Raw genomic sequence first — 25788 nt, forward strand, 5'->3', positions numbered from 1 at the left:
CAGAGGAGGCAAGGGCATAGCCTGGGAAACGGCATCCTCCTCCTTTCTGTAGCTAGGGCCCTGGTCTCCTTCATCCTCCCTCCACCTCCTTTCTTAGCCCATGGAGCACAGGTGGAGAACACGGGATGCCTCCCGGGATCCACACACCTTGCCGTCACCCTCCCACCACAGCAGTCTCCTCTGCTGCAATGTGAAGGAAGAGAACTCAGGGACTGTGGACAAGACAGGAGGGAGCCGGTCCCACAGCCACAGCTGTACAGGAGGAGGTAGCCAAGCCACAGGCTGAGGGCAGGAAACAGACTGGATGCAAGCGCTCTGGGAAGAAGATGGATTTAATGGAATGCAGGGAGGAGGCCAGAGGCCAGCTGCTCTCCGCCCCCTAGTGCCCCCATCGGCCTCCCCAAGCTGCCTCCAGAGGTACTTTGGACACTGGCATCTCACACCTGTTTTAACCACCCGGGGTGGACCAGGGAAGCAGGAATGGGAGGCACCCAACTCCAAAGGCAGATTCCAAAGTCTCTCCATTGTCTTGTCTGCCCAGGGTGAGGACAGAGAGGCACAGTGAGCCTTTTGCCCTCTGGCCTACTGATATGCCCTAGCCAGGCCCATAGGCTCCATCTGAGGGCCTGCCCCTAGATGTTTGATTCCAGTTCTGTGAGTCGAAGAAGAGACGTCCTGGGTGTGGCAGGGGTGGGGGGTCCTGCTTGGCTCCTCTGGGGCAGGTCCTCAGCTGGGCACAAGAGCTGGCGAACTCTCTGCAAGGACAGTAGCCATGGGTGTCACGTGGAAGTCACTTGCCTCCTCAAACACCCACCTCTGGATGCCAGCCTCTAACTACAACCTGGGTCCTGCCATTATCCAGTCACTTCCTGAGACAGAGCTCACACTGTGTCCCTCCCTGACAGCTGTGCCAACTCCCCGAGCCCTCTGAGCACCACCTCCCACCCTGGCAGGCCACCTACCTAGCCTCCATAACCTCACCCCATCCAGAGAGGCCCCCATCCCTCTGTGGAGATCCTTCACACCTCTCTGAGGGAGCCCTTGAGGCTGATGAATTTGTAGATGCTCCAGGTAGGAATGCAGACCATGGAGGACAGAGCCAGGAGCCAGCCCAGGGCATCACCCCACCATGGGTACATGTACTTCTTGTTGTAGGTCAGCGGGGCATACTTGATCAAGGAGAACAAGAAGGTGGCCTGGAGTGAGAGTGGAGAAGGAAGAAGTTAGGGGTCCCTGTGCCCTCAGCACCCCACCCGATGGCTGGTCTGATAGGATTCCAAGCCCTGATGTGCTTCCAGTCAGCTTCCAAACTACACCGCATTCTGCTCAGAACCCACACCCCCAGCAGATACTTCCAGGACCCATGCTCTGTCACTCAGGGGCCCTGTGTCCCAGGGACCTCTGCTCACAGCTGACTCCTGGTCAAACAGGGCGATGCGCCTGGGTACTTAAAGCTGCTCACAGCTCTTGCACCAGGAAGTAAGTAGGGCTGTGAGCAGCCCGGGGAATATCTGCCTCCCTGTCCCCCTTCCTCATTTCCATCTTGTACTCCACAGGGCTGAGGAACTGCTGACGAGAGCAAAAACCCAAGGGGTGACACGATGTGTTCAAGCCTCAGACTCTGGAGTGAGGCTGCCTGGGTGTGAGTCTTGGCTTTCTGCAACTCTGTCGCTCAGTAAGTTGCTTTACCTCTTTAGCTTCAGTGTCATCTGTAAAATGCACGTCATTGTGATTCTTGTCTTACCGGGTTCTTGTGAGGACGCAATGAGTTCATATGTGTAAATAAAGTACCTTGGGCCAGACACACATTAGGCCCTCTAGAATTGTTGCTATCATGGTGGCTACGGTTTTTAATGTTATTCTGAGCAGCCCAACCCTTGAGTTTCAGTCCTGCCTGTGACATTAGATTCACACTGAGCTCTTGGTCAAGCCGTCTGACAACATCAGACCTCAGTTTATCCCTCTGTGAAATGGAAAGGATGAGTCTATCTTTCTAGGCTTCAAGGGAAGAGCAATAAAAATCTAAGATGGTTTTCAAATTCTAGAGAGAACTCCACTCTAGAGCTAATGACCTCCATTTCCACCCCTGCTACCACCCTCAGGCCCTCCTTTCATGTCTCTATTCCTTGAGGATTTCCTTACCATGCACACAGCTGGTGTGAAAAAGAGCCAGCAGTATTTGATAAGAGGCCATGGCCTGTACCCAATCATATCTTCAACATTGTCATAGAAGCGTCCAGCTCCTACCACAGAGAAGGGAGGGAGGCAGAGGAGAATGGACATCATTCAGGGTCAGGAAGGGGGCCATACAGATTCGGTGGGCAAGGACCAGTAAATGGAAGATATCATGGTCGCCTTTTCAAAGCACCCTAGGATTCATAGCATAAATGGCAGCACGCGGAACTTGGTTTACGGCGAGACAGTCAAATTCTGATTTTCAAGGTTGCTCCAAGCAGCAGAGTTTTGGTTAGGATAGGCTTGCCTGAAGGGGTCTGGGTACAGCTACTGCAGGTCGGAACTCAGGGTAAGTTTTGGAGGGCCCTTTCAGCACTAGCCACTTGGGGGTTTTGAGATTTCTGAGGTTGGATAGGGTGGAGTCCAGGAAAGCGTGGGTGTGGACAGCAGATGCTGCTGAAAGGCACTAGAGTGGAGGAGATACCAGGGTGAGAACAGGGGGAAGTCACTCACCATAAACCCAAGCCGCACAGAAGGACTCAAAGATGGCCACAAACAGGAGGCACATGCCACTGGCTGCATAGTAGTCAAAGAGCTGGAACACATACATGCCACCCTGCACAGGGGAGATTATCCCAAGGAGACACACAGACTTAGCCCCGTGCCCCACAGCCTCAGAGCTTTGGGGCCCAGAGCAGTATTGGTGAAATCACAGGAGACAGCTACTAAAAGAGAATGTGTTTATAAGCCATAAAACACTAGGAAGATATGGAAAATAATTGTTTTACTATTGCTTTCAGATGGAAGATGAATGAAATCAGACAGCTATTATTAATAGTGTTCCTGAGAGCATTTAGGAAGGACCTAGAAGTCCAAGGTATAGTGCACATTCGTCTAAGAAAGGGTTATGATGGAGTTGTCATTGGTAGTGTCAAAATGCCGGGCTCTTCCACCCCACTTCTCCCCTGAGACATAACACGGATGCCACCTGTCCCCAAGGCTCCCTTTCCCCCTGTGAGGTTATGCACTGAACTTGGTTCCACCACCAATGGGGTCTTGCTGGAGAGGCAGCTTTTCCCAGTGCTTTCTATGCCTCTTTGGTTACCATAAAGCCAAGTTCCCCATCACCCATCCTTTCTGTGGGGTCGAGGAGGGTGTCCCAGTGGCCAGGAGGCCGTGGCCCTGACTGACAGTGCAGCTGATCATGCTGCTGCTCCTCGTCCTCACTGAATGCCCCTTCCAGCCTCCCAGACCCTCACCTCTGTGAGCATGACCAGCCCAAAAAGGAAGGAAATGATGGCCACCACCAGGATGAGGATCTCTCTCCGGTTCTTCCTGCGGAACCTCTGGGGGTGCATGTCCACCAGCGCTGTGACCAGGCTCTCTACGCACACAAACTAGATGAGAGGCAGGAGAGTCGAAGGAAGAGAGAGCTGCTGCAGGGCCCTTGGTCAACCGGCTCTGGATCTGGCTCTCAGAGTCAGCCCTGCCAGCCTCTCCGACTCCAGCCCCAGAGCTGCTGTCCTTGTGCAGTTAGGTCCGGACCATCCCAAGGACATCCATTCTGACATTTCCCCAGTCCCCCACTATTTTAAGCTCCCTTGGGGCAAACAGCTCAACCTCATGCCTTCTGTGCACCCTCCCCTGGCCCACACACCCAGTCCTCGCTCGGTCTCCGAGAGGCTACCTCTTGATACCTGGCTATCGAGTCCCAGGAGAATGACCATGAAGAAGAAGCAGCAGGCCCACAGAGGAGAGAAGGGCAGCATTGCAACAGCCCGAGGGTAGGCGATGAAAGCCAGGCCAGGGCCTAGGGTGAAGCAGAGGGAGACAGACCATGCTGATCCAGCTCCAGGCCTCTGGTATGGGGCCACGGAATAACAGATCCAGAAGAAACCTCATCCCAAAATTATCACCACCACCATTATCCTGACTCAGGCCAAGCCACCCAAACTTCTACCTGGTCCCCAAATTTCCAAGGCACCAAACCACTGTATGCTCACTAGCAAGAACAAAAACTAGAGACCCTAGATAAAAAGGATTTTTTCTAAAAGGCCTCTGGGCCTCTGCAACTGTTGTCCCAAACTAGAGGTGTCAAACTTAGAATGAGTGGGCCAGACAAACCCATGAAGTAGACCCGGAATAAAACAAGAAGGAACCTGAGCGCTCCGTGACTGAGGCACTCTGTTGTGTTTTTTGTTGTGCTTACAGAGTAGATGGCACCGAAGAAAGTACCTCAAGGGCAAGATCCGGCCTGAGGCCTCCAGTTTACCACCTCCCACCCTCCAGCAAGTAGCCTAGAGTTACTTTTAGAATGCCGCTGGCACGCCTCCTCTCACGGGCATGAACTTCCCTCTCCGCCACTCATGGGGCAGGAATGAGTTCACAGGCCTGAGCCTGATCTATCCATGGGAAGTTTTCACTGAAAGATGCAGAGTACCATGCGGCTGTCATCTGCTTCCTCAAGTCTCAGCTCCCACTCCGGTGCAGCAGGGACCATGGTAGCACCTACCCCACAGGTTTGCATCACATGGCAAAATGCTTCACGCCATGCATGACATATCCCTCATCCGAAATGCTTGGCACCAGAAGTGTTTCAGGTTTTGGAGATTTTCAGACTTGGAATATTTATAGAATCTACCAGCTGAGCTTCTTAATCTAAAAACCCAAAATGGTCCAAAATCTGAAACCTTTTGAGTATCATTTCTGGATCCCAGGTACAAAGAACTTATGGGCACTTCCCTGTGACACCCACCTGACTCGGCAACCTCAGAAATGGGCACACCCTGCTCCTGGGACATGAAGCCCAGGATGGAGAAGATGGCAAAGCCGGCTATGAAGCTGGTACCGCTGTTGAGGAAGCAGAGGGCGATGCAGTCCCTGTGGGGAGCAAGTGTGGAGAAGGAAGCAACAGGCTCATAAAGGGGCCACAGCTCCTCCAGGCAGGCACTCACTGGGCCCTCACAGAGGCTGGGCAGGGCTCCCTGTCAAGTCCAGGAGACTTCCAAGTGCCGGCCCTGCCCCGTCTCCCCACCACTGGCTTGGCTCAGACATGAGATGAATCAAGATGACCCTAAAAGACATGCTCTAAGCACCCCACATGATGCTACCACACTTCTGGAGACACTGCTGCTCTGACCTAATTCCATCTAGCACGACATGGGTAATCCCAATCACATAACTCAGACACCTAAATTCGATTTTTGAAACGCACAATAGGATTTTTTTTCATCTGCATTTCAGCTAATTACATTTGGCTTCAATTCTCTGAGAATGAATCAGGAAGGCAGAAAGGAACCCTGGGGAAAGGATGTGGTGTGAAGGAGGGGCCTCTGGGAAGCACGCCCAGGAGGTGAGGTGAAAGTCAGGAGGAGTCAGCATCTTCTGGGGCAGGTTTACCAAGCAGGCAAGACTGAGGCTCCACTGAATGACAGATGTGAGGTTGTTGCTTCTCACCTAATGCTCTTGCGCCCTCTAATCACTGAATTAGCCAGGGCAGGCAGGTCCCTCCTCAGATTTCCCAGCTGAATGCTGCTTTCCCACCCTTCCAGAAGCAGCCCCTCTGCCCATCCTGCAGTTGACTCCATTTGGCTTCCAAGAACACCTTGGCATGGAAGCAGGGGTGTAACAAGGACAAATGTGGGAGCCCGTGTGGGTCAGAACCCGCTCCCCCAGTCACCTGTAGCAGTTGTTGTGGTACTTGTTGTAGCTGCCCAGGGCCGTGAGGCAGCCCAGGCAGATGGCAAAGGAGAAGAAGATCTGGGTGCCTGCGTCCATCCACACCTGCGAAGGGAGACGGCGAGAAGGCTGACCTCCTGGGAAGTGGCTCTCTACACCCCCGTGGGAAGACACAGCTATGAGTGAGAACCCAGCCAGGCCCCTGCTGCCCTGTTCGCCAAGTGGCCCTCCTCCCTAGGCCCCGGATGAGCTTGTTGAGCACCACAGGAGGAAACAAAGAGAAACCTGAAGGAGATTTGGTGGAGGGTAGGCAGGTGGGTCAGGGCTCCAGAAGAAAGGTAGGTCTGGTATCAAAGGTTTGATGGTGAGAACAAGGCCCTGGGTTCTGTTCCACTCTGTCCTATCCCTGACAGGAACCCAGGCATAAGAACTCTAGGGATACAGGTCTCAGAACCCTCTGTCTGAAAACCAGGGAGAGTAAGCTTCTAACTCCACCAAGTCTGGAGGGTGAACAGAAACAAATCTGGAGAGGACTTTTTCCTCCTTGGGGAAAACACCTTTCCGGCTAAACCTAAGTAAGGCTGTCAACTGTTGTTATGTCAGCTGTCTGGCCCAGTATGTTTGTGTTGTGAACTAACAGCTAGAAAAACATCCCAAAGAGAAAGAACATCAAGGCCACAGGACCAAGAAATCATGCAGAGTTGCAGGTAGGGCGGCCTACAAGCACCTCCAGGGAGCACTAAGCTGTGGACATGGCCCTGTGTTCCCAGGAGAAAGGGCACTGGATGACCGCTTCTGTGTCTTGGCCTAGCCTCACTCCAGGAGCTCCCAAACAGGCTCCTGCTTTCCAAAAACCTTCCAGCCTCCCATCATTTCCTTCTACTAACAGCAACCTCCAGTCTTATACACAGACCTCCTCAATCCCTCCCTGCCTTCCCCTGGCCCCAACCATGGCCACCACCCTTAACCCCACCCCTTGCTCTCTCCTATTGCACTCATACCTACCAGAGCACCAGTTTTCCTCTACATTGTAGGGTCTGGGGACCTACAGGCAGGCTGACTGCCTAGAATCACACTGACTGGCATCCTCGGGTGAGGCACTGAATCCTGAGCCCCAGAAGCTATGTCGTTTTCAAATCTTCCTGTCATCCTAATGAACACTAGGAATAGGATCGCTTCGCTGTGCCCCTGAGGACAGGCATCAAGGACATGCCCAGGGCATGCCTCCTCTGGTTGTATTTCTACCTCCGCAGGAATGAAAAGGGAGACAGTGTGAAGAGAAGGGAAGAGTTTCCAGGTGTCCATCCTTTCTGCTCACTGGAAGTCCCTTCCCTGAGTGTTCTCTGAGGTGGGAGTTGCCACTAGGGAAAAGGGTCAGAAGCAAGAAGCACAAAGGTGGATTTAGAGGGCTAGGGTTCACAAGGAAATAACACAAAGGGCCTTGGGCTGGGGATTTAGCTCAGCGGCACCATGCCTGCCTTGCAAACACAAGGACCTGAGTTCAATCCCGGTACCGGAGGAAAAGAAAAAAGGCCAAAGCACAGTGAGAACCTGACCCTGAGGAAAAATTATAATGGAGAAAAGAGAGGAGGTTGGGGATTTATGTCAGAAGCTAGAGAAGGAAATGCAAGAATGAAATCAAATCCTGAGGACAGCAAGGGGGATGCTTGCACGGTGCAGTGCAATGTCACACCACATTTGAGGAGAACCTGGCCGGTCTGGTTGCTCCTTCTAGATGTTCCAGATCCTTCACTCTCCTAAAACTCTGCTACATAGTTATCTCAGGAAAACTCAGTGGGTCCCTCTATTCCATCTCATTCCCGCCTTGGTGCATAGTTTCTCAACAGCATCAAGCATGGGGCCTTGTAGCAAGACCCCGAGCTTGTGCAGACAGGACTGACCAGTGTCAGAGATGTGAGGCACCTAGCTCCAGTCCCATGGCATCTCCCATCAGGAGATCAGGAACTCCCTCCAAACAGCCAAGCCCCTGAAGCCTCCAGCCTGGGTGTGTACCCCAGACAGTACACAGGGTACAGATTGGTCCACACATTACCCAGAAAACTCCCAAGTGCCCTCAGGACATTCTGTGACTGCCCACACACAGACAAGCAGGGGCTTTATCCTGTGATGATGGGAATTTGTGAAGTTTGGCTTGGGACAAATAAGGAGAGAAATGGTGACTTGTTGTTCACTTCACCTGGCCAGCAGGGGTACAGGCTGAGCCAGAGCTGGGCTGGAAGGAGAAGTCAGTGAGAACAAAGAGCCACTGCAGGAGAGCAAGGGTTCAGAGCCCAAGGGTCAGATCCTGTGGTGCCTTTGAACAGAGCCCTCGCTGGGAGCTTGGCAGCGCCTGCTCTCTGCACAGCTGTGGCCCTAAAGACTGCTGAGACAAGGAATGGACTGGGCCGAGGAGCCTGAAGGAACACGCAGAGCAAGCTGTTCTGCTCCCCGCCACAGGGACCCACTCCCTGCCCATTCCAGGAGCCCCAGGTTGCAGAACAAAACTCCAATGTGTTTTTAGCTGGGGCAGAAGACAAACCAAGAAAAAAACAAGTATGAAAAACACTTGGAGGAGTATGGGTAAGAAAAGAGATTTGGGGGGGAGAGAAAGACTTCTACAATGTCCAGGAAAGATGTTTCGACCTAGAGTGCCCCCATAGGGTTTTGGATATCTATCTGGAGTGTAATAGAAAATCATGGTCAAATTGATCTGGGTCCAATTCCTAACTCTAACAATCACCAGTTGTGTGATCTTAGGCAAGTCACTTAGCCATTCAAAACCTCTTTTCTCATCAGAAAAATGGGTAAAATAACAAAAAAATAATGTATACAAAATGCCCAACACATAAGTAATTATTAGTTTCCTATGCTGTCTGCTAAAATAATAAAAAGTAGGCCTTAAAACTCTCAAATAATTCATATCCTCTGGGAAAGATCTATCATGGTGTTGAAGAGAACAGACTCCAAAAGACTACCTGAACAAAACCCAACCTCCCCAATATGGTAGTTTTGTGGTTATTCAAAGCCTCTCAAGTTGTCTAAGCTTCCATCGTCTCCATCTATAAAAGGGGGCTGACATCTGCCTCACAGAATGAGTGTGAAGAACCCAGAGAAGTCCCTTGCCGAGGAGGAGCATGTGCAGAATGAACCTGCACTACTGTTATTCACTGCTATTATTTTAAAGCACAACTTGCATTTCAGTGACGGTGAGGTGGCATCAGCTTCAGTGAGCTGCACTAAAATACAAAGACTGGTCCTGACTCATGGTTTCAGCCTCCTCCTCAAGCAAAGCCTGCATTTGAATTGCTCAACACAGGGATTTAAAGGGCTCAGCAGGGCTCTTGGGCCACCCTGTTCCCATCCCCCCTTACCCATTTACCAAAGCTCAGTATAATGAAAGTTCAGGACTCAGGAAAAAAACCAGGGGCCTGAACAAAGTAGGTAAAGCCTGAGTCCCCAGGGGCTGTCCCCAGGGGGAAAGGCAGCAGCCAGCCCAGCACACAGCATGCCTGGCAGGGGAAAGGCAGAAAGAAGAGATCAACAGAGTATTGTCTCTGCCTGGCTCTTGGCCCCCAGCCTCAGTGCTTGGCAGAGAGAGATGTCTTTGGTCTTTGTGTTGGTAGCAGGGATTTTGCACCTCTCTCAAGTGCCAGCCAAATGCCAGGTGGAATTATCACACATCCCAGGGAGTGCCAACGACATTCAATTAGGGCTCTGGCAGGGTATCTCCCCCTGCAGGTGCTGCTGGGCTCACTGATGACAAAGGCCTTGTGTCAGCATGGGACCAGGAGCAGGCTGCCTTTGAAACAGCTTCCTCCCCGCAGTTGCAAAGCACTTGGAAGACATTTGCTCCCTGTCCAGCCTACAGCTGGCTGGGGTTGGAAGGATGGTGTCCAGGGTGCAGATTAAGTCTTATTCCCTGCAGTCAGCCAGACACAGAATCATAGCCTTATTAATTTTCTGGCCTACTCTCATGCGAAATGGCTGAAAGCTATTATATACCAGAACCTACATTTAGAACAGGCCTGATACATAATAGATGCTCAACACATTTTTGATGAATGAATGATGAGAGAAACAGGGAACTTGCCTTCAGAAATCACAAGCCAAGTACAGTGGCACATGATTGTAATTCCAGCTATTTGGGAAACCAAGGCAGGAAAATCACAACTTCAAGGCCAGCCAGGGCAACTTAGTGAGACTTTGTCTCAAAATAAAAATTAAAAAAGAAACCAGTAATCCCAACATGCTGGAAGGCTGAGAGAGGAGGATCACGAATTTAAACCCAGCCTGGGAAATTTAGCAACTTAGTAGAATCCTCAAATTAAATTAAAAATTTTTTTAAAGGATTGGGGATGTAACACAGTGTTAAAAATCCCTGGCTGGGTTCAATCCCCAGTGTCACAAAATAATATTAACAACAACATTAGAATAAATGGCTGGAGTATGGCTTAGTGGTAGGGTGCCCCTAGATTCAATCCTGAGAGAGGGAAAGAGGGAGAGAGAGAGAGAGAGACATAGACACACAGAGAGATCACAAAGTACATAGGATTAAGACATGGTTCCAGCTGCAGATATGAAGAGAGAAATTTTCCTGAGCTTTTGAGTCTCAATTTCTTTATCTGTAAAGTGAGGAATCCCTCAATGATCTACTACAAGGAGCAGCTGAATTAATGCACGTAAGCCTCTTAACAGTGCCAGTGACATAGTAAGCTCCAGCTCTAAAGAGCTGTTTAGGACAAAGATGACATAGTCATGACACAGTCAGAGAGCACTATATGAACAAAGGACAAACTCCTGGGCCCTTAACCTGCTAGTCATTAAAAATATGATTTATGTTTGCTTCTAAGATAGACTAGGACTTAGAGGTGTTTTGTTTTGTTTTTAGTAAAAATCTTGACTCTTGGATCTACCAATACTATAGATAGATAGATAGATAGATAGATAGATAGATAGATAGATGATAGATCCTTATCAGCTCCATATATACATAGGCGTGTTAGTCATTTATGGAGTGTCTAAAAGTTGGCAAAATAAGATTTATTACTCCTAAATTTACGTAGCCTATATCATCACCCTTCAAGACTGAGAACACTTATACCGAGAAGTCTCCATTGCCCTAAACCTGTGATCACCTTGGATTCCAACAGAGCCTCACATGGCTGAGATTGCCCTTCAAGACCTGAGGATTCCTTCCATGGAAACCACATTGCTCAATTCAGGAGGATTTCTCTGGAGCTATACACTCATGACTGACATAGTGATCGGCCAAGCTCCAGCCTTCTACAACCGTCCCATAAAACTGATCCCTGCCAGTCTGATCTTCATCAGTATGTCCCCTCCAGGTACTACTCAGCTGGAGTCCTTTCCTCATTTTCTCTGACTTCCAAATTAAAACTTTTTCCTATAAATCCATATTGTCACTTTAGTTTTAATTTCTATTATCACTAAAACCGGGACCCACACATTAGCTAGTAGCAAAGCCATAAATACTGGGCCTCTCTCTCCTTTTTCTGGCCATGCCCCTTCTCTCAGCCCTACAGGCCATGCAAGCAGAGGCAAGCTGCAGCTACTCTTCTCTGCTCTGCACTTCAGAACCACACTACCTTCTTCCTGCATGGTAGATCTGAGCCAGACTCCTCTTGGGCTCTTCAAAGCCTTCCCTCCCACTCCACTGTCCCACCACTTTCTGCTTGCCACCTGTTATGCAGCACAGCTCTCTGGTTCCAGATAAGTCAAGGGCTTATGATTCAGAAAACAAAAATATGCCTTGTAGTGCTGCCATCTCTTTGCTCCTCTGTGCAATGAGGAGGCTGCACTAGGTGATCTCTGGGGTCCTGTTAGCTTCAGCAGCTCTGGTTCTGGGCACAGCCCCACAGCCCAGCTGCAGCCTTCGTGCCCCAGTGGAGGTGATGCATGAGAAACTGGAGTGAGGAAGATAAGTTCACATCCCACAGAGGATCACTGGCAACATCCAGGACCATGGCTGATTCTACGGGGAGGTTTCTAAAGGGCTCTCTGGCTGTTGCTGAGGACCCTTAGTCCCTGAAGTCAAAATAGAAGACACAGGTCTGCTGGGGAGGCCAGGAGACTTGAGAATGACTCAGCTTCTGGATCACCCCAAACTCTCCCACAGAGAAGCCATGGCCTCCGTGGAAACTGAGTTCCCAGGGCCTCAGGGGAATTCAACCATTTGCCCTTCCTTGGTCTCTACTCCCTCTCAGCACATAAGTGCCTTTTTTCTTTCAGTACTGGGGATTTAACCCCAGGCCCCTCACACTAAACTACATACCCAGTCCTTTTTTATCTTTTGAAACAGGGTCTCGCTAAGTCACTCAATTACCTAGGCTGGGCTCAAACTTGTGAATCTCCCTGCCTCAGCCTCCCAAAGTGCTGGGATTACTGGTGTGCACCACCACACCTGATTGTCAGTGACTATCTTAAATATGTGGAAGCCATCCAGCTGATAGCCTCCAACAACCCAGAGGAGTATTTGGATTGCACACAGACCCCTTAGTGCCCAGCAGGCAGAAGCCGTGCACAGGGTAGAGTCACACACCCTGCATTTGGGGCTTACCCATGCTCCACTGGCCTTGTCAGCCTTGAGAATGGCTGCCAAGGAGAAGCGGAGACACCTATCAGAGGCAGGGTCTGTGTTTCACATCTCCAATCTGCAGGCAGCATTGCTTGCACCAGGCTGGCTGTGGCACAAGGAGTATGTGCAGTGACAGAAGAAGAGACACCTCTGGACAACTGACAGGAAACTTAACACCAATACAGCTGGTCCAGGGAGGGGCTGGGAATACAGAGCCAAGGAAGAGGTCACATGGGCAGAGTGAGGGCACCAGAGAGTGGTGGACAAGAGAGAGGAGCCTCAGGAGGAAATGCAAAAAAAGCAGAAATGAGGAAAATGGGTAGACAGAAGGGAAATGAGTAGAGTCTGTGAGTAATGGTGCTTAGTGACATAGTAGAAGTCCCTAAGGAATATTGCTAAGGCCTCAGACCCAAGGGGTGGACACCTTAGACCCAGACACCACTACTCACCAATATCTGCAGGAGGAAAGGCACCTCACCATCGCCATGGACATCCTGGGGACCCCCCACCAGAGCCCAGGGAAAGCCTGGAGCTTGAGCACCCTCAGACCCCATGACAGCCCTGGTCTGTACCTTCTTACCTGGGGATCCCACAGACGTGTGAGGTCAGGGTACAGGTAGAACTGAATTCCTTTGGCTGCCCCAGGCAGTGTCACCCCTCGGATTAACAGGACCACCAGCATGAGATAAGGGAATGTGGCTGTGAAGTACACCACCTAATGAGGGGCAGGTAAGAGATCCGGAAGAGTTGGTTAGGCAGTGTGAGAAAGGAACGAGGGGCCCAGACACCATGGTAGACAGCAGGCAGCAAGGCAGACACTACCCCCACCCAAGGGCAGGAAAGCTAGGGGACCCTCTCCTGATCCTCCCTCTTCCCTGCAGCTGTCCCATCCCATCTCCCCTGCCTTGGGTCACAACCTCCCTCTCTCTTCCCTCTAGCTCAAAACACTAGCTCTCCCCACACATATCTAATAAGAATTTGTTGAGTGGCTGAATGAACTTAATCATTCTCCACAATACATGAAATTACAGGAAGGGTTGTCAGGTATGGCAATATCTGTAACACGTGATCTCCTCCTCACAGAGTTTAGGAGCTTAGCACAGCAAGGCTGCCAGATTAAGCTGGAAGCTTCAGCAGAGGCTGGTAGGGCTTGAGTCCAGAAGAGCTCAGATGCCCTCTAATACCTCAGACACTCTAAGGCAAAGAGGCCCCAACACTCTTGAGCTGGTGAAGAGTCATTCTGAGGTGAAGAGTGTGAATGGAGCTCATTACCCACAACACTGTTTGGTGAAAGAGGGAGGCACCAACTGTATCCAAGCTGCAGTGTGCTCATGTGCATGGTACATTCCAAGATCAAATTCCTCTGCAGGTGTTCTTCCTGCCTCTCTCTGTCCCATTTTATTTCCCAGAAATATGTGGGATCGAATCCAGAAAAGCCACAGGATCAAGGAAGGGGACCACCTAAAATCTTTGCAGGTCATTCCCCTCACTGGGCTGACCCTGAAGGAGGTCCTGGAAGTTCTTCTGAACGGACCTTGCCCGTGGATTTGACCCCCTTCCAGATGCAGAAGTAGCAGATGATCCAGGCCAGCAGGAGGCACAGGGCCAGCTCCCAGCGCAGGGCCCCCAGGTGCTCGATGCCATCAGAGATCTTTAGGACACGCCTCCTGGGGAGAGAAGCATCAGGCCCGGCTCCATTTTGGCTGCCAGCCTTAGGTCTTCCTTCCTTCCTGCCTTCCTGCCTTCCTTCCTTCCCTCCTTCCTTCCCTCCTTCCTTCCTTCCTTCCTTCCTTCCTTCCTTCCTTCCTTCCTTCCTCCTTTCCTTTCTTGCTTGCTTTCTTCCTGTCTCTTTCTGCAGCGCTGGGAGGGAAACCAGGGCCTCCTCACACATGCTGACGAGTACTCTGTCACGGATCCACACCCAAGCCCTGAGACCCAGTTTTGTAGCCCACCAGTCTCCAGTCTACTCTTGCCTAAGGCTTGTCAGATGTTTACCCTGGGATCTGTGGGGCTTCCTTTGCTCAGGGATGAAGTTAAACATAAAAGTTGACAAACGTAAGCTGCACAGGTGAATTTGCTCTGAGACCTAATCTAACATGGGGAAGGAGGTACAAATACCCATTCTCCCAGCCAAGCTTTTGGGACATTTTGATATGTGGGAGTGGGGAGCCACAAAGAGACAACTGAGCAGCAGAAGAGAGGAGGGTGGCTGTGAGTGTGATCCACACACAGGTGTACTCTCTAACATGAAGAGAGGGCTGCACAACCCAAGGGAAATCATCCCTGAAGCCAGCCCTGCACTAACCACATACGTAGCACAACGAAACGCTCAAGTGCAGTCTGGGACAGATGGAAACAGACACTCCCCTTGGGCCCACTAGGAACCCCACCCCACACCCTCTTTGGAACACACAGCCCACATCTGGAAGGAAAGAGGGCCTTACTCACTCCCAGAACTCAATGACAGGGGAGGTGACATTCTCAGAGGTCACATTCATGGAGCCATTGGTCTTCTGAAACTCCACACAGTTCTCTACTCACAGGTCCCAGGAAGGAAGAAAGAGAAAGACATCAGCCAACGTTTACCTCAACTGGGAAGGGTAGGGTGTTAGGAGAATGGAAGGGAAACATTGAAAAGGAGCTCAGCTGGTGTCTGTGCAAGGCCTCCTCCCATGTGCACTGACCTTAGCAAACCCACCTCCCCTCCCCACACAAATGTACTATAGGCTGTTTGCATGCATATTCTCACTAAAGCATGATCAGATGGTGTTAGGGAAGATGCTGCACATGCCAACTGCTTCCAAGTAAGCAAACTTTTGCAGGACACTGTCCTGTGAGAAGTCACAACCTTGGGAAACAGTGAAATGCCTTTGAGGAAGTGACGCCACAGAGTGGCCAAGAGCTCCAGCCCAGGGACAGAGCATTCTGGCTCAGATCCTGACCCTCTGGATACCAGATGTATGGCCTTAGGTAAGTGACCACTTGACATGGTAAGGGTCATTTCACTGATTTCTAAAATGTAGATACAACCATTTATCATGTAGGATTGATAGAGGGTTAAATGGCTTTATGGTTTGTGTCTAGATGTCCCCTAAAGCCTCATGCAGTCATAGATGGGGGCTTTTTCAGAGGTTGCTGGGTCTAGAGTTTGTGATGCTGGGATTAAGGGTGTGTGATTACTATATCAGTCCACTGGCAGGTTTGGCATAGTTTTGGATAGAATTCAGGGTGCCCCACCCTGGGTAAAAAAAATATAAGGGACAGAAAGAGGGCTAGTACTCTCTCGTTGCTCATTGCTGATTGCTTGCTTTTGGTGTCTTCTGCTTGCCATGAACTGTTTCTCCTCTGTGATGCCCCTCTGTCAGGCCACGCTGCCTTGGAGCCAGCCAATTAGGAACTGAAACCTCTATAAATGTGAGCAGAAATAAACCTTCCCTCTTTTAACTTTGGGTATCAGGTATTTTATCTCAGCAATGAGAAAAATAACTAAGGTGGAAACATAAATGTGAAGTTCCCAATAAATGTGGCTCTTCATTATTTATGTGTCACTGTGGAGTGCCACATAGGGTGTTGACATTCTTTTTAATATTTTATCAGCATAATAATCCTGGGAAGTATTAAGATGGATACTGTTTTCTCTATTATACATATGAAAAAAATGAATCTTCTTAGAAATGACTTCTTAAAGCTCATAAATAACAGTACAACCCGGAATCCAGGTCAACAAAGCTGTCTTAGGTTCTACTTCAAAATATCAGACTTGGGGCAGAGGATTTAGCTCAGTGGTTTTGCCGCCTGCTGCGCAAGGACCCGAGTTTGATCCCTGGTACCAAAAAAAAAACCAAACCAAGACTCTGACCTCCATCGCCATGCTGGTGCAGGTCACCATCATCATCTCTCAGCTCCTAACTGGCCTCCAGTTTCTACCCTTGCTTCCTTTGTCAGATCTCTATCTAGCAGCCAGGATGATTTTGTTAAACATTAAATTACTTTATGTCACATCCCATCTCAAACATTCAATGAGATTCCTATCCCAAAACCCCTTTAGCCACCTTCAAGGCCTTATTTGATTCATCCTCCAGTTCCTCCTCCCTCTTCTCTAGCCACACTGGCCTTACTGTTCCCTGGATACTTTCGATCCAAAGCACTTCAGGACTGTAGCACTTGCTGTTTCTCTACTAGAATGTTCATCTCCTCAGTAGCTAGATAAGTTACTGAGTTCTTGTTCCCCCTTCTTGTTCAATCATCTCTCAATAAGACCTTTCCTAAATACCCTATTTAAAATCATACCCCACCACTAAAACTCCCAAACCTCACCCTGTTTTATTTTTCTCCATAGCATTTCTAGCAGAATACATACACGTCTTCTATCATGACACATATTACTCTTCTATTTTGTTCATGTTCTCTCTCAACTGCTAGAATAACAGTTCCAGGAGGGCAGGGATCTTTGTTTTTGTGCATTAACATATCCCCAGTGCTTAGAACACAGCCTGGCAGAGTAGGACCTCATAAACACCTGTTGAAAGGTTGAAGGCCAGTGGAGGGCTCTCTCCACTAAACCATATCACCTTCCTGGAAGAAAACTGTCATTTGATCCTGACAGGACAAGATGGCCTATACTATTCAAGATGCTAGGCTCTGAGCAAAACCAGGCCCACTAGAAGGTGTCAAAAATATCCCAAAGCAAACGATTTAGGCATGCAATTTGCCTCAGAATTGTCTCAAAGACTCCCAACCAATCCAAAGGAGGATAGGCCTAATCCTGACCTAACCCAAAGCTGTAGCCCCAGAGCTTCATCAGATTCATTGGCTACTCTCCTGGGATCTGGATAAAATATTCACTACATGACAAGCTTGTTGTCAAGGGTGATTTAGTGTACATAGTTGTAAACAAACAAACTAAAATATATGAAAAAATATTAGAGTAGAACAGATTTTTAAATCTTTCAACAAACGTTTCTTGAGAGTATATGAGGTAGCTGACACTGTGCTAGACATAAATACAGAGATAAGGAGCCTTTTCTGCTTCAAGATCTTATGAACTTATAGGAAAACCAACTCAATAAATAGACAAAAAGTTCAGTGAGTGCCACCTCAGACCTGTATTGATCCAGGTACAGCCAGGCACACTGGAAAGGAGCCCAGTGTAATCTCTGGATGGGGGCACCACCCAGTTTTGACTCTTTACCTGGCACAGGATGGTGGGATGCAGGTTTCCAGGAAGGGCAAAGCAGAGGATGGAGAGGGAGCAGGAGCCATGGGGGAGGGAACCGTACAGGGAGGGGAAGAGAGGGGTATGGTCAACTCAGAAGGTACAAAGACTAAGCCCTGCAAAAACATTTTCCCTGGCAAGTAAAGGATTCAAAATCTAGTTCAGAACTCAGTAACTTATCTAGCTATTCCTGCTTCAAAACAGTAGGTCTTGTGGACAAGCACCGAAAGATATTTAGACAATGACAGCAAGATGTAGCTATGGGAATCCAAACAGAACAGTGACCAACACGCTTTTCGCCCATGCTATCCTATAGGGTAATCAGGAGTTCATGTGGGTATTTAAATTAAAGTTAAGTAAAAATTTTAAAATTCTGTCCCTCAGATATACTAGCCATATGTCAGGTTGCTCAGTAGCCACTACTCGACATACAGAGAACACAGTCATCCTCATAGACAACGCTTTGGACAGACCCAACCTAGATATTTTTGTTGTCATTACTCTCAGTACATTAGGTTAAATGGCTCTGTTGCTGTCAGTGCCCCACACAGTCTTACAAGCACAGGAGAAGTTAATTGCTGTTATAAATTATACTCATGACATACAAAACAGTTAATTCCCTAGTCAAGCCCAGATAAATTATAAATTTGAAAGACCTAAAATAGTATCAAAAAGAAGACATGAGAAACAAATAAATGAACAAATAATAGGCACATATATCAAACTAGTCATATTTCAAATTGAAATAAAGGGCTAAACTCAATTTTTTAAAAAATTACTTCTATCTGGGGCCAGGGATTTAGCTCAGCGGTTCTGCCGCCTGCCTCACAGGTGCAAGGTCCTGAGTTCAATTCCCAGTACCAAAAAAAAAAAAAAAAGTTCTTTTTTATTTTTTATTTATTTTTTTTATTTTTTCTATTTTTTCTATTTTTTGGTACCGGGGATTGAACTTGGGTCCTTGCGCCTGTGAAGCAGGCGGTGGAACCACTGAGCTACATCCCCAGCCCTCTATTTTATTTTTTAAAGAAAACAGTCTGTGACATTTTGCCTGTGATACTTCTTACTTTTTTGTTGTTGTGCTGGGATCAAACCTATGGCCTCACACCTATGCAAGGCAAGCACTCTACAGCTCCTTGCTCTTATTCTTGAGGTAAGTTCTCCATGATCTACTTGGCCAATTTCTAGGAGTTAATCCTGTGGAGTGGGGTTTCTTGGGACAGAGGGGCACTCCCACTCCTGATTATGTGGCAAACCAAGCCAAGGAAGTGGACTGTCCAATGTGACCTCACCTGTGTTCCATTCGTGTTGGCAGCTTCCCCAGGGCAGGTCAGCAGTGAAGCTGCTGAAGAGGTAGAAGAAGGCCCAGGCCAGGACGATGATGTAGTAGATGTTGAGGAGCATGACAATCACCTGGGAGGCATAGCCAATGCCTGGAGGAAAACTACAGAATTGAGCTGGGGACAGGGCACAGATTTCTCACACTGACCTACTGGTTAGGAAAAGGCTTGTTCTCCGCTGTCCTATAGCGAGAAGTGCTGTGGCTCTCTGTTCCCAGGCCAGATGGGGACTTTTCTCCTGCCTTCTGTTGCCCTTGGCCCCCTTCCTGTGCTGTCTCATCTCCATCAGGTTCTGAAAGGTCACTGATTCAGAGTTATTTTTTAAATGCATAAGACTAACTCCATAATACCGATAGTCAATGATCCCCCAGAATTAGTCAGATATATTTCTGAAACATAAAACCACAAGATCAGAGACAAACAATTTGTAAAGAAGGAAATGCAAATCATGAATGAACACCTTTAAAATATAATATTCATCCCCTTTAATTACTGGTGTGTAAAATGACACAGTGATGAGACACCATTCTGCAGTTACAACCTTAGTGAAGGTTTCTACAAAGGATGTAACTCAGAGGTTTCCATCCTGACTACATTTCAGAATGGCCCAGGAATATTTACAATATTCCAAAACCTAGGCTAGACCCCAGACCATTTAAATCACAACCTCTGAAGATGGAGCATGGGTCATAGAAGGTCACATTGAAGGTCTTTAGGTGGTCTCAATGAACAAAGTTTGAGAACCACCAATAGAATCCAAGATACAAAAAAGATGACTACTTACATCTAGTGTCATTGTCACTGTCAGTATCATCAACACAATATAATAAACCAGACCAAGGGATGCCAAGTTGATTATTCATTTATATTCAGTATTCCTAATCCTGGAAATTTATCCCAAAGAAATAATTCCAAAGGTATGGAAGTTATCTAAACAAATATACAAGATAGCAGAATAGAAAAAATTTACAAGCAAGAGAAAGTAATCAAAAAGTTCCAGAGACCTATTAAGTAAATTTTGATGTATCCATTGATGGAAATTTATAAATCATTAAATGAGTATTATGTAGAAAATGGAAAATAAAATTAATTGAAAAAAGAAAATAAGCTGTGCATATTCCATATTAATAGATTATAAACTCCATAGAAAGAGAAAGAATGATTGGAAAGCCTCCAAAACTGGAAACAGCCCAAATGCTCCTCAATGAGTGAATGATTAAACAATCTGTGGTACATCCATACCATGGATGTACTCATCAAGTGAAAATCAGTGAGCTGTTACTGGTATATGAAACAAACTGAACAGATTGATGAACGTGAAGGACATCATGCTGAACAAAAAGCCAATCACAAATGGTTACATTCTGCATGAGTCCATTTATATGACAGTCTCAAAATGACAAAATTACAGATAGACAACATAATAGAGGTGGCCAAAGATCAGGGATGAGTGGGGGTGAATGTGATAATAATGGGTAGGGTGAAGGAGAACTGAATAGTGATGGAACAGTAAGTTTTTTGATAAGTGGCAGTGACTGTCCAGATCTACATATCTCAAAATTACACAGGATTACCAACATGTATACAAACAAGAGTGTGGGAAACTGCTGAACTCTGAATAAGGTCTATGGACAGTTCCAAACCAATATCCAGACTTTGCCATTATACTGTAGTTATATAAAATGTTGTCAATGGGGAAAAACTAAATAAAGGACACATAGGACTTCTTTGTACTATTATTGTAACTTCCTGTAAATCTATAATTATTTAAAAATAAAAATTTGGAGAAAATCCTATACAGAAAGAGAAACAATAAAACAAAACACCACAAATTTTAAAGTTATTGTGTCAAGATGATAGAACTATTAATGAAATATTTTTTCTCATTTAAAATTATTTTAAACGTTTCATAATTGGTTAAATGCCTTTAAAACACAAAATCATTTTAATATATAGCTAAATGTAGCTAAAATAGCTTCCCACTCTACTTATTTAACCTAAAGCCTTTGTAAATCCTTATCCCTATTTCTCCTTCATCCTCTGATGGGCCAGGTGACTGATTCTGTATTCAGCCCATAAACCAAAGGTTTACCATAGAGACTCAGAGTCTTATTTTAATCTCAGAACTACTGCTCACCACTCAGTCATCCCAAATAAGGTCTATAAGCATTAGTGAAGATACCCTGGAATCAGCCACAAAGTCACTCACCCTCAAAGATGGGGCAGATCTTCCTCCAGGCTGTGATGCCCCCCTGGCTCGTGTACTGGCCCAGTGCTGTCTCCAGGAAGAAGAGAGGAATGCCACAGGTAAAGAGAAAGATGAGGTAGGGGATGAAAAAGGCGCCTGTGGGTAGAAAACAAGCTATCATTTGCCTGGCAACATCTTCTTCGTGGTCCACTTCATCTTCTAGTGGTGGTCCATCACCATGCACACTGCCAGTCAGAATCCCAGGGGTGGGGAGCAGGGAGCATGCAAAACTGAGACATCTGTCTAGCTATCTGGGACCACTGCTGGGATCTAGAGTTACCAAGTTACCTAGGAGCCATGCATCCCATGCCTTTTTTTTCACTGTGCAGTTTCAATCTATACCTACTAAGGTTTGCTCTCCAATGGACATCAATTATGTACTACCTAAATACAACAGCATGGAAGACAATTGAAAAGAGTTCACTGAATGGTAACATCCAGGACCATTAGCACAGCCTACAGCCCATAATTCCTTTCAAAGAAAGTATTGCTCTTAATGTCAAGCAGGGACTTTCAGCAAGTTGAAATCAGATTTCTCTTTAGTAATCTTTCTGTTTCTGTTTTCATATTCATTAGCTGGGACAAGACTATGGATGTCCAAAATGCTGGTGTTTTATCTACCATGAATCTCCATCTGCTACCAAAATAGACAGGTGGGCTCACAGAGAAGAGTCCAGATAATAGGAAACTTCACAGAGAGGAAAACCCAGACCCCTGCACAGGGTCTCTCAAACTTTCAGCTGACACTGATCAGCACATATGTGTGAGAAAAGAAACTGATGTAAGGGAAAGAACTATTCAAAAAGATGAAAAGTAACTGTGTTCATACAGTGTATGTGCCAGGAAGCCAGACTGAATAATCTCAAGATTCGCCCAACATTGGGTAGAATATGCAGAAGAACATTCCTGTGGCAATGGAAGATAATTAGCCCTAGGCTGAATACAACTTTAGTCCTACCTGACAAATCTCTAAAATAAGATGCAAAAGGATTAAGAGCCCTCACTGATCCTGGAACATAGCTCAAGAATATTTAAAGAAATATTCTTGTAGTCCCAGGCACTTGGGAGGCTGAACAACTTCATGGCCAGCCTGGGAAACTTAGCAAGACCCTGTATCAAAATTAAAAAATAAGAAAGGCTGGGGATGTTGCTCAGGGCTCTCTATTTTCAATCTCAGTATTGACAAATGGGGGTTGGGTTCGAGGGGGACATTTGTAGAAATAGAAAACTATCTTGCAACCAATACAGCAAAAATTTCACCAAGGCTGGAATCCAATGAAAAAATTACCAAATGCAAGGTAGAAAAATATTACTCATAATAAGTATATAAATCAATCGACTTTGACCCATAACTTACACAGATGTTAGAAATAGCAGGTGAAGATATTTAAAGTTATTGTAATTATATTGCATATACAGTATTACAAAAAGTTAGACATGAAATATGCTGGAAAAGATGCAAATAAAACTTCTAGCAATAAAACTACAACGTGTGAAATTTTAACAAATATACTGGATGGGATTGATGCCAACAGGTATAAAGAAGAAAAGATTAGTGGAGGGGCTGGGGCTGGGCCTGGGCCTGGGTGTGTGTATCTCAGTGGTACAGCACATGCTTAGCATGACCAAAGCCCTGGGTTTGATCTGTAGCACCACCCTCCAAAAGAAGGTTGGCGCAGAGATTGGTGGATTTGCCAGGTACAGGCACATGTGCCTGTAGTCCCAACTACCCAGGAGGCTGAGGCAAAAGAATCAGTTCAGCAGAAGTTTGAGAGCATCCTGGGCAACATAGAGAGACTCCATAGAGAATCTCCATCTCTCTATGGAAAAATAAAATGTGCATATGTGTGTGTGTGTGTGTGTGTGTGTGTGTGTGTATATATGACTTAAACCATAGCAGAAACTATCTAAAATAAAACAGAAAAAACAGAATTTTTTTTTAAAAAGATCAGAGGGCTGGAGATGTAGCTCAGTAGTACAGTGCTTGTCTAGTAAGCAAAAGGCCCTGGGTTCAATCCCCAAAACAAGAGAAAGAATAGCTGTCAGCCCAGCTCAAGCTTCTCCCACATCTGCGCAGCCTGCTCTTTCCCAACACAAGAAGCCTATGTTTAACTGCAGCCTAACCCAGGGTCAGCTGCGCTCCGCTCTGCCTCTCTGAGCACAAGGTAGACTGCCACGGGCACTCAGTCCACACTGACTGGCCCTGCAAGTGTGGAAGGGCTTGGGGGTGGGATGGAGCCGAAAGGGGATCCAGGTATAGACCAGAGAGTCCTAAGGTCCACTTTTTCTCTTTTCCTTCTTGTCACCACAGTCACAAAGTAGAATTAGTTCTGAAGGTGGTGGCTGGGGCTCAGTTACCTGCACTCCCAAATCATCCATGCTACACTCTTCAAATTCAAAGATGCGCTACCTTTCTCTCCATAGAAAAGAGTCATTCAGCTGGCCACCTCTCTCAAAAGGAGCATACTCTGTGGTGTCACCTGTTATTTTCCAGCTGCCTTTTAAAGATATAAACTGGTATTCTTCCTGAACAACAGAGGAGACAGGACACATGAATAGTTACTAACCTGACCAACAGTGGATGTTCAGGAATTCATTAAAAATGATAACTACTACTAAAATAGCTATTACTGCCCTATGAAGAGAAATGCTTCTCATTTCTCTTCGATATCTACAAACAGCATCAAGACGAATAGTCCCTGTGTGCTCTCCCCTCAGAGTTCAGAGCTGAAATGAGCCTCATTCCTGCCCTTTTCCTCCACTGTGCCTATTTCTGAGCGGTCCATCTGCATACATCCTTCTGTGGCCTTATGTGGGGACACCAGGACCAGGTATTCTGCTAGGGAAGTTCCAGCTGAAGGTCCAGGATCAGGGTGTTGAAGGACTGAGGGTCCAAAGAAGGACCTGGAGGGGGCAGGAAAGAAGGGAGCAACTAACTGTCTTACATAAGGTGGTCTCCAGCTGTGTTCTGAGACTAGCAAAAACCTAGAGTTTTCGCAGAAGTAATCTCTGTCCCTGGTTTTTAGCAACATAGACATGGAAATTAAGTGTAAATTGTTGGTAGACAATCTGATTTTGTCTGAGTCAAGACTAGTAGGCAAGTAATTTAAATTTTCACTTCACCAAGTTGAATCATATCACCAAAACCTCCTGCAACCCCCCTGTCCCGCTATCATGCCTCCTGGGTGATCTAAATCTCCTTATCCCCATGGCTGGAGCTTTAGCCAGATAGGTCCTGGTGGAAGGTCACATCTGCTTTTCCCTCCAAGGAGCAGGGGGTGGAGGGTGTGACAAATAGTTGAAGTTTGCAACTTCTTCAGCAATTTCGCCAACTCAGGGACCCATCCCCCCATTGCTGGACCCGCTGGCCACACTCCTGCTCCTTTGCCACACTTGGACTTAATTATCCCCAGGCCAGGAGGAAGAATACAGAAAGACACGGGCTTCACTCACTCCGAAGTTTCACCCTAATAACCCATATTTATGAGTTCCAATTCTTCTCTCTCCATCTCCCCCATTATCTTAAGCCCATTCCAATCAGTCTCTGCCCTAGCACTCCTCTAGAATCCCTCTTATCAAGGCCGCCAGAATAAGACAAGGCTTCCATGTCACTAAATCTAACAGTCAGTTCTCATTCATCGTTTTTCTTAGCCCACTGCAGCATTTGATATGGTTAACATCTCCCTTCTTGGTGATATAATTTCTTGGCTTTCCAAAACACTTACTTCTCTTGGTTTTCATTGTATTTCACTGATTTTCTCTTCTCTGTCTCCTTTGCTGGTTCCTTCTTTTCTCCCAAATTCCATAAGGTTCTTCCTCTCTTTTCTTATACTATCAAATTTTTGTCTATAGCCAGATCTCTCTCACAAACTTCGATGCATATGTTGTACTACCTGATTGCTCTATTTGACTATCTAATGGATATTTCAATTCAATATTTCCAAAACTCAGCTCATTTTCCTTTCAAAATCTGCTCTTCTCACAGCCTTCCATATCTCAGTAAATGGCAACTCTTTACTTCTAGTGGCTTCGATTAAAGAACTTGGATTCCTCAGATAGGGTGGTAGCAATGTAGGTGATGAGAACTGGTCAGATTCCACGTATCTCATGGGGGGATTCCAGTCTGAGGTATTCTGGGTGCTGAGGAACCAAGTCTGCCAGCAGCCAGGGTCCAGGGAGCCAGCAAGGCCCTCACTGGAGACCCAGGTCTAGAGCATGCAATATCTGGGCATTTGGGTAGAGCTAACAGTTATAAAAGAAAGGAATCAAAGGGCTGGGGATTTAGTTCAGTGGTACCACACCCGCCTCACAAGTGCAAGGTCGTGAGTTCAATCCCTGGTACCAAAAAGAGAAAGGAATCAAAAGTGGCCCCAAGACTTTTAGCCTTGTAACTGGTCTATCAGCTCTTACTTCCTTATAATCAGCTCTCAACACAGTAGCCAGAGAGATTATTTTAAAGTGTAAGATCATGCCATTTCTGCCCAAAACTCTGCTCTAACTTTGCACATCACTAGAGTAAAAGCCAGAGTCTTATAATGGC

The 25788-nt window shown here is 47.0% G+C and overlaps 1 protein-coding gene across 4 annotated transcripts in view; it reads right to left on the bottom strand.

Moving 5' to 3' along the window:
- Positions 1 to 314: 314 nt before the first annotated feature.
- The window catches only part of Slc6a13 (solute carrier family 6 member 13), a 40773-nt gene continuing 15299 nt past the window's right edge, over positions 315 to 25788 (bottom strand). For all 4 annotated transcript variants that reach the window (XM_021249102.2, XM_021249104.2, XM_021249105.2 and 1 more), the window contains 13 exons: positions 21210 to 21344; positions 18953 to 19093; positions 14897 to 14981; positions 13983 to 14115; positions 13029 to 13163; positions 5855 to 5958; positions 4931 to 5055; positions 3873 to 3985; positions 3435 to 3572; positions 2689 to 2791; positions 2143 to 2243; positions 1026 to 1196; positions 315 to 755 (listed from right to left, as the gene is read on the bottom strand). In XM_021249102.2, coding sequence (XP_021104761.1) covers positions 633 to 755; positions 1026 to 1196; positions 2143 to 2243; positions 2689 to 2791; positions 3435 to 3572; positions 3873 to 3985; positions 4931 to 5055; positions 5855 to 5958; positions 13029 to 13163; positions 13983 to 14115; positions 14897 to 14981; positions 18953 to 19093; positions 21210 to 21344 — 1607 coding nt within the window. In that variant the 3' untranslated portion in view covers positions 315 to 632. The remainder of the gene's footprint in view (positions 756 to 1025; positions 1197 to 2142; positions 2244 to 2688; positions 2792 to 3434; positions 3573 to 3872; positions 3986 to 4930; positions 5056 to 5854; positions 5959 to 13028; positions 13164 to 13982; positions 14116 to 14896; positions 14982 to 18952; positions 19094 to 21209; positions 21345 to 25788) is intronic.

Source organism: Heterocephalus glaber, unplaced genomic scaffold (assembly GCF_053883595.1).
Source record: "Heterocephalus glaber isolate CG9 unplaced genomic scaffold, H.glaber_assembly_v1.0 deba00000281, whole genome shotgun sequence".
Taxonomy (NCBI): Eukaryota; Metazoa; Chordata; class Mammalia; order Rodentia; family Bathyergidae; genus Heterocephalus; species Heterocephalus glaber.